At 39.4% G+C, this 13,590-nt stretch overlaps 2 protein-coding genes across 3 annotated transcripts; one reads left to right on the top strand and one right to left on the bottom strand.

Annotated features, from left to right (window-relative positions):
* The first annotated feature begins 87 nt into the window (after window positions 1-87).
* Window positions 88-3,079, top strand: LOC142943937 (CDGSH iron-sulfur domain-containing protein 3, mitochondrial-like). Its single transcript, XM_076085509.1, has 3 exons — window positions 88-294; window positions 1,505-1,621; window positions 2,706-3,079. Exons 1-3 carry the CDS (start codon window positions 220-222, stop codon window positions 2,892-2,894), a joined length of 381 nt encoding a protein of 126 aa, XP_075941624.1. The 5' UTR covers window positions 88-219; the 3' UTR covers window positions 2,895-3,079.
* A 3,606-nt stretch (window positions 3,080-6,685) lies between these two features.
* LOC142943934 (polycomb complex protein BMI-1-like) lies at window positions 6,686-13,138 on the bottom strand. Of its 2 annotated transcripts, none has more exons than XM_076085506.1 (9): window positions 12,987-13,138; window positions 12,216-12,796; window positions 11,694-11,790; window positions 11,543-11,598; window positions 11,318-11,447; window positions 11,023-11,062; window positions 10,828-10,926; window positions 9,125-9,205; window positions 6,686-7,870 (listed from the first exon to the last, which is right to left on the bottom strand). In XM_076085506.1, the coding sequence occupies exons 2-9, from the start codon at window positions 12,367-12,369 to the stop codon at window positions 7,490-7,492; spliced, it is 1,038 nt and encodes a 345-aa protein (XP_075941621.1). In that variant the 5' UTR covers window positions 12,370-12,796; window positions 12,987-13,138; the 3' UTR covers window positions 6,686-7,489. The 2 variants fall into 2 exon arrangements, with proteins under 2 accessions (XP_075941621.1, XP_075941622.1); XM_076085507.1 differs by having other exon boundaries at window positions 12,216-12,343; window positions 12,987-13,098.
* Between the last annotated feature and the right edge of the window lie 452 nt (window positions 13,139-13,590).

Raw genomic sequence — 13,590 nt, 5'->3', positions numbered from 1 at the left:
CAAGCAACTTATACCTTTAAATGTAATGGACGGAAGAGGGGTGAGGTAGAAATTGAAGGAGTGGCTTCAGCACGTGAACTAATTACAGTCAACCAAGAGGCAGAAGCCATGTTGTAACTTCTACTGAAGTCCGCCCAAGTTTTGCGAGGCAGCTTTTTGTTAAATCCTGGGGTTTTGACAGGAGTTCAGTATATCACGATTTTGTCATGTGAACTTTAAATGAACACGAGCAGCTTTATAGTCGCAGTACGGCGAGGATGGACGCACACCAGACGACCTGTTCCCTCGTCGACGGTGAGCGATCTATACTATACGCATTGCGTATTAGCTGTTAGTGGGTCACTTTCCTATAATATTTACTGATGATATTTAGCGGAGTATTTCAGAGTGCTCAGTCACGACAATAAATCGAATGTAGGCTACCTTTCCTTTTTAATGCAAACCCAAAACACGACACCTACTGGTAAACATTGAGCTGTCCAAGAACTATTCTGAAAATATATATTTATTTATATATATATATATACATATATATTGTATATATATATATTTATATATGTATATATTGTGTGTATATATATATGTATATATTATATGTGTGTATATATATATGTATATATTATATATGTATATATTATATATATATATATACATTTATATGTATATATTATATATATACATTTATATGTATATATTATATATACATTTATATGTGTGTATTATATATATATACATTTATATGTGTGTATTATATATATACATTTATATGTATGTATTATATATACATTTATATGTGTGTATTATATATATATACATTTATATGTGTGTATTATATATATACATTTATATGTATGTATTATATATACATTTATATGTGTGTATTATATATATATACATTTATATGTGTGTATTATATATATACATTTATATGTATGTATTATATATATATATACATTTATATGTATGTATTATATATATACATTTATATGTATGTATTATATATATATATACATTTATATGTATGTATTATATATATATACATTTATATGTATGTATTATATATATACATTTATATGTGTGTATTATATATATATACATTTATATGTGTGTGTGTGTATATATATATATATACATTTATTATATATATATATATATATATATATATATATATATATATACATTTATATGTGTGTGTGTATATATATATATATATATATACATTTATATGTGTGTGTATATATATGTATATATATATATATATATATACACACACACATATAAATGTATATATATATATATATATATATATATATAATGTGTATATATATATATATATATATATATATATATGTGTGTATATATACATAAATAAATGTGTATATATATATATATATATATATATATATATATATATATATATATATATATATATAGCTCGCTCACAAATTGATTACGCAGTTCTCTGTGCTGTGTCACGTGTTCTGATGATTCATTCTGTCTGCAGGTTCAGTACTGCCTGCAGTCCACACAGCCTGTCGCTGCAGCTCGGCTGCCCTACAGAGTGAAGGTGTCTGCTGGGAAACGTTACGCCTGGTGTGCTTGTGGGCACAGTAAGAAACAGGTGAGTAAGTATGGCGTCTTAGGGTTCAACTTTCAGAAGCGCCTGGGCTAAAAGCAGGAAGCCGGTCATGTAGCGTCACAGCTCATTTACTGCTGTCTATGTCGTGTTTACATTCCCACCAGTTTGAAAGAGGCCTTCTGTGAGGCACTTTGCTGGTGGAGACTTAAATTTCCTCTTTTGACTGACCACAATATAACAATAAACATCACAAACTGATAGCTGAGGTCATTTTTTTACATTTTCACACTTCATACATCACTTCAAACTAGTCTGATGTGTCCAGTAATGTAAAGTAGAGGGCCTAACTAGATTAACTTCATTAATATATATATATTTATTAGGCAATTCTTATCTCTTCTCAGATCGAGATAACGGTTTGGATTTTAGTGACCATTTGACTTTATTACCCAGAATTCCTGGTTAATATAACACATACGATCGGTATGAACAGCCAACAGGGTTGTACGTTTTTTGTTTGTTTTTTCATTTTGGACTTGTCATAGCATGAAAAGCACAGGTGTAACCACTCACGTTATCAATGGTCTTGTTCTATTTACTTTTCTCAGTTTGGAGAAACGGACAGGAGTACCAGCACGGGATCAAAGCAATGTACTGCCATGGACAACACATTTTAGCCACCTAATAAAAGTGTACACTATATGTAGAATACTTTCACCACTTTACAGTTCCGTCAGACAGCCTATTCTGACGGGCAACTGAAGCAGTCATCTACGCTCCTGTCAAATTGATAAAAGCAGTAATTTAACCACACAGGTGGGCCTATTTTCAGGTGTCTATAATCCATTTTGCTGCTGCCCCCGTCCTTATCAGTATATTGCTTTGCGTCTGCGCTGCTACTCCTGTCTGTTTTCCCAAACTGGGGGCATTCTGGTCTAGGTCATCTGCTCTAGGTAATACACTGACTATGTATAAGTACCTCACACAACCCCCCTGTAACTGACGCACCTAAATTAGTTAACATTACAATAGAATAAAACTTAAAAATGGCCACGAGAATACTAAATGAAGTCATTACCTGAGACTGATTTTTACAGTCCTCCCACCTTTTTTCTCTTTCTGTCAGCCTTTCTGTGACGGCGCTCACAAATCAAAAGCTCCGAGTATCTCTCCTCTGCGCTTCACCCCTGACAAAGACGGGACGGTCATGCTGTGTGCCTGTAAGCAAACCAAAGGCGCACCATACTGTGACGGCTCACACTTCAAGGTCATCTTCCAGGATTTAGTGAAGTCGATGAAAGGCGTCTTTAAATGAACAGCATTCAGAATGTCTGCCCTGGGAGCTCAAAGGGCAGTAAATGTAAGAGAAATAGTGTCATTGTGTCCTCTTCATACTTGTCAGACTGACATTTTTGTCTGTATGAATTACATTGTTTTTTTTTAATATATGATTTTAACACAATGTTGTATACCCATAAAAACATGCCAGAAAAAAACGAATGTGTTGTGACGATGAATGTTTTTTTTAAATGCTTATTTAATTAAGTACTAAAGTATCCAGCTGCAGCAGCTGTTCGGTCTGGTCTTCAAATAGGTTATTTATCACATGGGTTCCTCTGAACAGTTGTCCAGGGATGTCAGAATTAAGATAGTTCACTTCCACCAACAAGCAGAAGGCTACAAAAAACATTTCAAACTACCTATTTCAACTGTCTGAAACAATATCAGACAACTGGATAACTGGAACAGTTGAAGTCAGGGCAAGATGTGGAAGACCAACAAAGATATCAGGGCAACAAAGACCTGCACAGAGCTGCATAGGTTAAAATGAGAACGTATCTGTTATGCCAATTGTGGGTTGTGTTCATTCAAGGTTAATTTATTGTCATGTTACATAAGAAAAACACACACAAAAATATAATTATATGGTGGCAGCTGATTTCTGTCTTTTGCCAGGCGGCAGCAGGGTGAACAGGCTATGGCTGGGTGGGTATTGTCTTTTACTATTGTTGGGCGCAGCCACCAACATCACACTTGCTTGCTTGCATGCTTGGTAGATGGGTACCAATGATGTCCAATGATGCCATTGTAAAAGACGTTTTGATGAGGAGTGCTCACATTTTGCACACCACTATAGCAAGTATAGTAATTGTCAGTTATATAAGCTACCTTAAAGAGAGCAGTGACAGCTGACTATAATATCAGATTTTTACATATTGATTTTTAAAGTCATATGTCCCAGAGTTTCTCTATTTTATTCTCTTAAATGTGTTTAATTACAGTATTTGTATTGTGTTGTAATTTGTCATATTTCTGGACACTATTTAAAAATCATTGGTATGCCCCTCAAATATAAAATGTAAACTGCACTACAGGTCCCCAAATTCCAAGAGACAAATAAGTACTGAGGGAATTACCTCTGTGTTGTGGTTTTCAACAGTAGCTCTTGCAGGTCCTGCAGTGTTTTTGGACTATAAATCAATTAATTTCAATCTGCGGGTGACCAATAGCTGCCTCAGGATTAGTTCAGTTTTGGACACGTGACCAGACAGGAAGTGATTCCTCCAATCACCGTAGTCTGTTTTTAGTCTGTCATATGTAGCACTATTCCCAACGAATTTGCAGTGATACTCCTTTTCTGTTTCTCAGAATTTTATTTTTCTTCCTCTTTTTTTTACCTTTTCTATTTCCTGAAGTAATTGTGACTTGACTTCCACGGTGGCTTTAACTGCGCGCTACTCTGAGCAGCTGAGGTTGACATGAAGTAATTGTCTTTGGAAACATGAACACGTTGGTGACCAAATTAGACCACAAATGGATAAGTTTAACCCTGCGGCAACCTTGGAAAACAGCTATGGCCGGTTCCAAGGTAAATGAACCACTAATATTTGCCCTTATATTTACAAGGGCAAATAGGATATTTTGGGGCTACGTTTCTGCAGTAACGTTAGCTGGGTTGTTAAATCATCTTGTATGTTTACCTAACGTTACTTGTTGACCGACGAAGTAATCTTTGTAGACCTGGGTACAATTTTGAGTCACTTAATTGGTACCTGATACTTCATTTCTACCACAACAAATTTCAGATAAAAACACTTTACCATCCCCTCTTTTATTAATATTTTCTGACTGATAGTTTCATTGTAATATATAAAACGTAATATATAAAACGTAACAGTGCCACCCACCCTGTTACATTGAAGCACTGCACAGCTGTTTGTAATCAGAGCCTGATTAGACTGGTGTAACAAAACAGACCAGAGAGTCAGGGAGATGTCAGCTAAGCAGAGTCTGTACATGCCCACATAGTCCTGAGAAGATGTCGAATCAGGCAAGATGCTTAACTCATTATTAAACTTTGACCATTACTCACAAAGAGTACTTTTGATAATAAAGAGTTAATATGAATTTACTTTTACCAACTTATACAATGCAGAATATGTAGGTTAAGTGTAGTATTTGCACCCTACAGCATTACTGAGTATCTTTAAACACAACTGAGTACTCTTATGTTCTTCTGTCCACAGGTCCAGCTCTCCACACTTCCTCCAGAACCTGTCATCCCCTCTAAGAAGCCTTTCAAGGTGCAGCTAGTTGGTGGAAAGCGATACTCATGGTGCACCTGTGGACACAGCAAGAATCAGGTAAAACCACCCTTTGACTCTATCTTGCATCGCTCCTGTCTAAAGTCCTGTATATTCCCCTGATCACGTCTTTTATCTTTCAGCCTTTCTGCAACGGAGCCCACAAGACCAAAGCCCAAGGCTTGTCCCCGCTACGCTTTGTCCCCGAGAAAGACGCCACAGCTTGGTTGTGTGGTTGCAAGTATTCAAACAACCCACCTTACTGTGACGGCACGCACAAGCAGGACTTCATTGTTTCTGCCACATTACATGAACAAACAGACTCTTGAAAAGGACGGCAGAGATGAATTTGAACTGAGTATTTATGTTGCTGTTGCACTCACATTTGTGTACATCATTGCACTCTATTAAAGCAGCGCATGTAAACTAATCAAGTGCTTGAATCTTGTCTTGTCAGTATTCCTCTCTGTGCTTGGGAAGAGTGCCGTTTGGGGTTAACACCACAGCCAACAACTTTAATTTTCCTTGCTTTGTCTTTTCTGAGGGAGAAACAATGCTGCATTAACAGGGATATGATGATATTCTGTGATATAACAGAGGTTTGTGTACCGAGAGAGATTTTACCATGTAGTTTATACTGAGGTGGTTATGAGGTCTTCGTTCTGTTAAGCCATTGTGGGCAATGTTGCACATAAATGGTACTTGAAGTCCATTCAAAGAGAGGTTGACTAGTAGTATGGCTAAGATTTTGAAGATCTATAGAATGGTTTTCTGTGTAGAAATTGTACACTGAAGTGTGTTCATAAAGCAATGTGTAATTTCATCCTGTAATCGGTGTGATAGTGTGAAACTACAATCTGTTGGGGCCAGAGAGTGAGCTTCTTCTCCATAAAATGCCACTTTCTCTTGTTTAACTTACTTTGTTCATTTAAATTAAGAAATAGTCACTTGAGTTGCCAGTTGGGTTGACTTGTCTGTTATCAAATAAAAACAAACTTAAAAAGAGTGCCTTGTAATATTGTAGACAAACTTTCCTCTACAGAGCCTTGCTATTGAGAATGTGATGTACTGCTTGTAGAAATGATTTGAAAAACATTTTGGTAACAAATGTAGAGAGAAGACACTCTTCAACTGTATGTATCATCCAGAAGGTGGCTGTGCTTGTAAGCTACTGACATTTTGCTGTACATGCACACGGTGAAGATCTGCTAAAATCATGTGTTCAGATTCAGAACAGGCTGCTTGAGTAAAACCTAAGTAACTTACAACTGTTTCAAACTCATCCTGGTAGGCAGGGGGTTTGGCCTTTTATGGATCACATCACTTTCATCATGTGTGTCTGTTCACTCTATTGCACACACAGGTTATCTCCCTGTGAGAAACCACAGAAAATAAGCTGTTGATATCAAATGTCAAGCAAAGCTTTTTTTTTTTTTTTTTTTTTTTATAAGCTCCATTCTTGCAACATGCTTTACAACCTATCACATTCAGGGAATCATAAACAGGACAGTCAGGTCAGAAAAACCTAGTAAGTAAACATTTTTATTGACCTAAAACATGCACATATGGCTGATAAAAAAAGTATCATTTTTTGTTGAAAAGAAACAAAAGGAATGTTGAAATTTATGGAACTACAACATACATGGCCAAATATTCAAATCCCTTTTGAGCTCTTCGACTGCCATGAGAGAAAGAACATAGTCTGCTGACAAACCTCTTATGAACGTGGTAGTGCTTGGAACTTTGTAAATATAAATTCCTTCTCCTGTTGGAAAATACCTCGACAAAGTGCATCAACAGTTTAATGTAATGTACCTGTGTTACCTGATGAGCAGTTGCTTATAATGGACACTTACACAGCAGTTATTAACATGACTGTTTTTCTCTTTACATCCAACTCCAGCAGTGATGAGCACTGCAATGCCTTTTAAGCATTTTGTCCCAAGTGTTACGGAGCCAAATCAATGTTGACGCAACTACAGTATGGAAATGAAACAGACCCACTGCATATACAATACAAAACGATTACAATATCTTGTATAAAAGATAAGTTTATACATATGTATGCACACATGCTCACATTTGATACATACTGTACAGTTAGTATGTGTGCACTGTTCTAGTCTAACACACATAAACACACACACGCACGCACATACATACAAGTGTCTATTTGGCTGCACTTTTCAGTCTTTCCTGTTGAAAGATGAAATCAGTAATCTGCCTCCTGTTTTGTCCAGAAGACTCGAGCTTGTCTTTTCTCTCTACTTGGAGAGAAAGAAGGGAGCAATTCAAACACTGTCCTCCCCGCTGCCCTGTATACACGTTAGGTCGTCGGAGGCAAACCACTTTTGTCGCCTCCCCTCGCCTCCTCTTTGCCAGCCCCAGAGCTCGTGCCGTTGACAGTCACCTTCCGAGCGTTGGCGCCCTGTTTGGAGGCCAGAGTGTGTCGCTGAGTGTTGTTGGTCACAGTGGTACCGTTGGAGCTTTGGATGGCGGGAGAGACGTTGTGGGACGCGGGGCTGGATTGTGAGGAGGCTCGGGCCGGCTGGGCTGCAGCGGGACTGTGGACTTTGTCACTCTGGGAGTCGCTCTCGGACGTCGGGCTGGTGTTGACGCCGTCAGAGTGGCCCTGGGCGGCAGACTGGGGTGGCCTCCTGCGCTTCCGGGTGGGTTTGACGAGATACTGCAGGGGGATGGGTCCAGTCTGCACAGAGGGACACACATCCTCAGGACTGTGGATAGGAGCTCAGGTTTTATTAGTCATCAATGACATCTATAAACATAAAATGCCTCAGTAAATACCCCAAACGTGAATTTTGAAGCGTTTACGCGTCTTTAAAAAAGGCGGTTGCACATAAGTGGCTAAATAAGACAACAAAAAAAAAAAACTTCATCCCGCTGAATACTCGTCCGCCTTCAGCTTTGTGTTGGTGTTGTGAAGTCATGCGACGTGTTGTAGTTCGTTTGAGGCGTAACGTTAGCGTTTTACTAAAAATCATAAAAGTGGTGTTCATTTGTGAAGATTATTTTGTTGAACAAAACATTTAAGTGTCATAAACGTTTGTTTGCCAGAGAGATTATTTTACAGAAAAATTAATTAATTAATTAAAAACACATAAATGAGCCCGGAGTGCTGCACTGGGTGACATGATCCTTCATTAACATAAACATGGGCACCGTAGTTTATTATGACTCAATCCTACAAACGCTGTTCTGTTGCCCAAACAAAACACGCCACCTGTTTTAGGAAATGACTCAGCCTTCTTTTTCCATATATATAAAATATAGTTTGACCAGTTATCAAAGAATCACATAATCAATAAAAATGATTGGGCCTGGTCTGAGAGCCACCGAGAGGGTTGGATGGGAAGGTTGGAGTGTATTTTGGACATTTCATGGGATTTGTTGAAAATAACAAAAACATACCACCAGCTTCATCCTTTAACATACCCGTGTCTAAATATCACAGTTACAAGCTAGGAGCACGTCCATATAAAAAGGAAGTTTAGAGCAAATAGTCAAAGAATGATCATGCCATGGCAGCAGATACATTGACTTTAAACATCGACAATAACAGCAGAAATGGAAAAAGCAAAACTTACACTAAAAATTATTTGTTTTCAACAATGTCAGTATAATGAAGGAACAAACTTGTGTTTGAACCCATTGAGACAAATTGTGTTTTAGAGTATCTCCCCCTAAAACCAAAGACTTCCTTCCATGCATCCATCCATGAACAGCTCCCATTGGCTGCCCGTTACATAATCAATTTAAGAACATATAGACTGCGCAAGAAAATTGTCAGCGGTAATGTCAAGGGATTTTTAGTATTTAAACGTCCTGGAGACACTGCAAAGAGGGGAATGAAAATGAAATAATGCTAGCTACAGGAAACACAAGAGTGATAATCGTAATACATGTGTGGTCCACAGTGAAAAGTATGGAAGCTGCCACTCACTCTTCTCCACTCGTAAAAGTAGGCAATATCCATTAGTGTGTAGTAGTCCTTCAAGGGCTCATCTCCATACAACACCTCCACCTGTAACACACATTTGAAAACCACTTAACACAGTGTGACCAGCAGGAAACAGCCATCTGCCAGATCTTCATTTTAAAACGTTTGGATTTCTTCATTTGGAAGTTTAGGTCTACTCTACTGCAAACTCTACAACACAATACAAAGCCTCCATTGAAATCATCATCAACACGATGCACATAACGGGGCTGTTATCCCCGGCTTAACTCAAACTAGTGCAATGCCCGTTCAAGGCAAACTTTTGTTCCACTGGCCTTAAATACGTTGGCATAAAACTTGAAAGGTTAAGTTTTGTGTTTTTACGTCAAGATAACTGGCCGTGCGTACTTTCAGTACCCCGTTATTTGAACAGAGGTGTGCCTTATGTTGTCAGCATGCAATAACATCAGCCTCATTTACGGGTAAGCAGCAGAAGACATCTCCGATTATTTTCAGGAACCTGGCGGGCAAACTGTTTTTGTCCAGTGCCGATGTTCTTGTAATGTATTCAATACAGTTTGTGAAACAAGTCAAATCACCCGCAAAAGCATTGGTGTACGTTTTTAAACCGTAAACAAGTCGTGGATTCAAATACGACATCAGCAGAGCCTTGTGATTGGTTCGCTGCACGGGAAAGCATCTTTCGTCAAGACGGACGTAACCCTGTCTGTGCTCATCCCCGCAATGTTACTGCTGTCATTCAAAACATAGTCGTACCAGCATTTTCCCTCAAATGTTACGAGGTCGTGAGGTGGAAAATTGGCGGCACAGATCTCCCTGGATATTCATCCATGACCCCACTCACACATGACCCCATGCAGGAAATGTGCCTGAGCATTTTAGGGACAGACTGCATGTGTGAAAGGGATTTTATTAAGGTTTAGCTTTGAACAACAACATCTCTAAAGACTAAAGTGAGCTACAGTTGTTGAATGCTAACTAATTGGTCAATAGATGCGCCTGTTTTAGACCTTTGTCGCTTTGACATGCTGCAGCAAGAAAAGCACAGTTGTAATTAATAAAGTAATAACACTGATTCAGTTCCAGGGCTCTGCTATTGTGAATGCGGTCTCACTGGGACACTTAATGGAACAGCGCCATCATTATTAGTCACTCCTGTGCTTTTTCTGCTATGACCCATCACAATCTTTCCCTTGAAATATTTAAAAGCAATAATAGGTTGGGGTTTTTTTTTTTTGTGGCTCAATGGTAGTGGAACGTGCTATACAACAATGACGTATCGTCACCTCACAAAGTTGTTATGGTGATAGATCTGAAGCAAAATTAGCAATCATTTTGGAGTCTTGCTTGTTTCCACCTTATGAACAGAAGTCCAATGTTTACCCTTTAGCTCTGGTTTAGTCTCTGCGAACTCCTGAGAAAAATATCTTTTGGGCTGAAGTTGGTGCCGCTTTAATGATTTTGCAGCAATGCCACTCAGTTTGGGCACATAAGATTTGGCCTCTTTAAAAGCATGCAACCGAATTCGACCCACCTTTGTTACAGTGTTAACGACTGTGATCACATTACTTCAGAGTTAAAATTCATTTTAAACAAGGCAATTATATTATTGTGTTGAAAGCCTGAAATTTGCCACACAATCGATACAGCGAGAGTTGCCGTGTACGGGTAAAGTGTCCACTTACCCGATAGTTGTTGGGAATATCCATCTTGCTTCGGAGGAACTTTGCCAAGTGCATGACGGACATGGCTGCTGGGCACTGTAGGAAGCGTTTACCATTGGACTGAGAACAAAGACAAGAGCAGAGAAGAAAACCACATTAAACGTGAAGAGTGTCGGCTTCAACTACTGCTTTAACCAACTCAAGATCAGGTTTTACCTTGTCTCCTTCCAACTCTGAATGCTGCCTCTCATTATTTCTGCAGGGGAATTTTAAATTCAAAGAAAAGGTGTTAAATATTAAATCAACAATTCTTTCCACACAGAGGAAAACCAAATTCAGAGAGACATACAGCAGGTGTGAATGGAATCGTTTTCACACAGGTCTTATTCCCTTCTTATATTTAAGTAGTTATTCTCTATTGTTTGCTGCAGTTAAATTGCATTGTTTTTAAATCTGTCTAAGATTTCACACTGCTGTTTTTTTTGTAAAAACGGAGAAATGATTGACTCACTTGTTCCTCTCGTAGAACTGTATGGACAGACTGATGATTTCATCCTCTGCGATGTTAAACGTCTCCACCACTTCCCCCGGTTCCAGCACACGATTCTCTGCGTAGAAGTCCCGCCTCCGTTTCATCTCATCTGGGTTCAGAAATACACGTGTCCATTGGCAAAGAAATGCACCATAAAAAACGGTAACTTATGACAAGAGCCGGCTTCGAGTAACACGGTCTTACCTTTGAATAACCCCGGTACGAGCTTATAAACAATATCTTGTAGAGTTTTGTCTGCCCTGGAAAAGAAAAGAAATCTCTGTTTATAAGCATGATACTCCTTGCAGTCAGAAGTATTTTCATAAAACACCCTTCAAAAACCATCAAAACTTACCTGATGCTGAGCTGTGGACATGTCTTGTGGACCTGAACGTCACATCGAGGGCAGAACTTATTTGTCTCCAGGAAGGCAACGATGCAAGTTTTACAAACTGTACGGAGAGAGAAAGGACACAGACGTATTATAAACATTGCTCTGTACATTAATGTGCATGGAGTGGACTCAGTATCATGGGCACTTTCAATTCAATGTAAAACATTAATACAAAACTACTGTTGATTCTACATCAGAGGAGACTCTCCATCTCATACACAGTGCCAACATAAAATGTGAATTGTTTCACATGCGGTACATTATTATTGTGCACACAGATGTTCCCTGAAGTAGACTTCTTATAGGCCTAGATTCCAAAAATGAACATTGAGGTGGAGTCACAGTGTGTGACTCCACCTCACCTCCTCACTAGCAGGAGCTCTGCTAGATGTGCATACAGTCGTACGGTCTGTGCTAATGTCATGCTGGGGGTTAATGAACACAATATGCATGCATGCAATGATTTCACTGTGAGGAACTTACAGGAGTGCAGGCACTCTACAATGGTTGTAGCATCAATTAAGTAACCAGCGCACAGTGGGCATGTGAGGTGAGGATTGAGATCTGTGATTTTAATCCGGTTGGGCTGCATTTTATCCATCTGGACAGATCTGCGGTGGGAAACAAACAACAACATGAGAGGCTCTGGTTACACAGTGGGGCACAGGAGCCTATGTGAATGTGCTTGTTAAGACAATTAGGGCTTTCCCCATATGCTCAATGAGTGGCTGCCACAGTGCTCCCCTCAGACAATGTCTGCAGCTCGTCCTTGGGACAGCAGGTTGTGAAACCACAACAAAGAGAGCTCGTGGCCAACGAAATACAACTGCGATGACATGTTGTAGCGACGAATAACGTGTGGAGAGCAGGGAGTCGTGCAGCTAAATGCGGGCTGTGTGCTGGTACACAGCAGCCGACTACTGAATCGCCCCTGTAGTGGCCTCATCTTGTGCATCAGCTCTGCCCCTCGACCAGCGGACCAACAAAGAGCGTTTCCATTTCTCCCGGAGCTCCGCCGTCCGACCGGGCACCACAACCAAACACATCCAGAGGCAACACCGACACTGATGGGGGTGCAGAGCCACAGAAAATCACACTGGTACACAAAGCAGCCATCTTAAATTCACTGACAGGGCTGTATCAGGAGGCGAACAAGAGAGACTCAAAATGTGACACCGTGCACTTTGTGTGCGCCTCAGCAAACAGCGGCGCGACGTGCCCGATAAAGAGCGATCGCCGACGCTTCGTTCCTACCTGGTTAGACATAAAAGTTTCCCTCTCCTCCCAGCGAGGATCCAGGTAAATTATTTGGACTTGGACAGAATTTGCAGCAGCGCCAGAAAATGGCTTTTTTCAGCACCGTCAGAGGACTGCCCATTTTGGATCACGTGATATTATTTTGTCGCCTCGTTCACGGGGCATACTGGGTATCAGGCCCTGCTGACTTTTTACACGTTCACCCACCCTGCATGGGCCCGACATCACATTCGTGTTTTTTTATTGTTATTTTACCTTTGTTTATTATTATTTTTTTTTTCAATACGTTGCACAGGAGAGCGATCAGCCACGCCCTCTGCTTGTCTAAATTCTAAATGATTTTGTCTGAGAGGCCCTGCGAGGCCTCGTGTCCAGGGGCCCGAGCTATGGGTTGTCCCACAAAGACATGTGGAATTTAATTGGAAATGTGCAAATCTTGCTCCAATTAAATGTTGTTGTTTTTTTTACATTTATTATAAAATATATTATTTTTATGTCATATACTAATAGAGTAAATGATGGGTAAAAAAAATGATAAAATGCTTTACATGGTAAGAAAAATAATAGATTTATACCCCTCAGAAAAGTTATAAATCCCTTA

The sequence above is a fragment of the Anarhichas minor genome, unplaced genomic scaffold (assembly GCF_050575085.1).
Source record: "Anarhichas minor isolate MPS153535 unplaced genomic scaffold, ASM5057508v1 ptg000160l, whole genome shotgun sequence".
In the NCBI taxonomy this organism is placed as follows: domain Eukaryota; kingdom Metazoa; phylum Chordata; class Actinopteri; order Perciformes; family Anarhichadidae; genus Anarhichas; species Anarhichas minor.
Note: the sequence above shows the minus strand (reverse complement) of the source record. Positions and strands in the feature narration are given on the sequence as shown.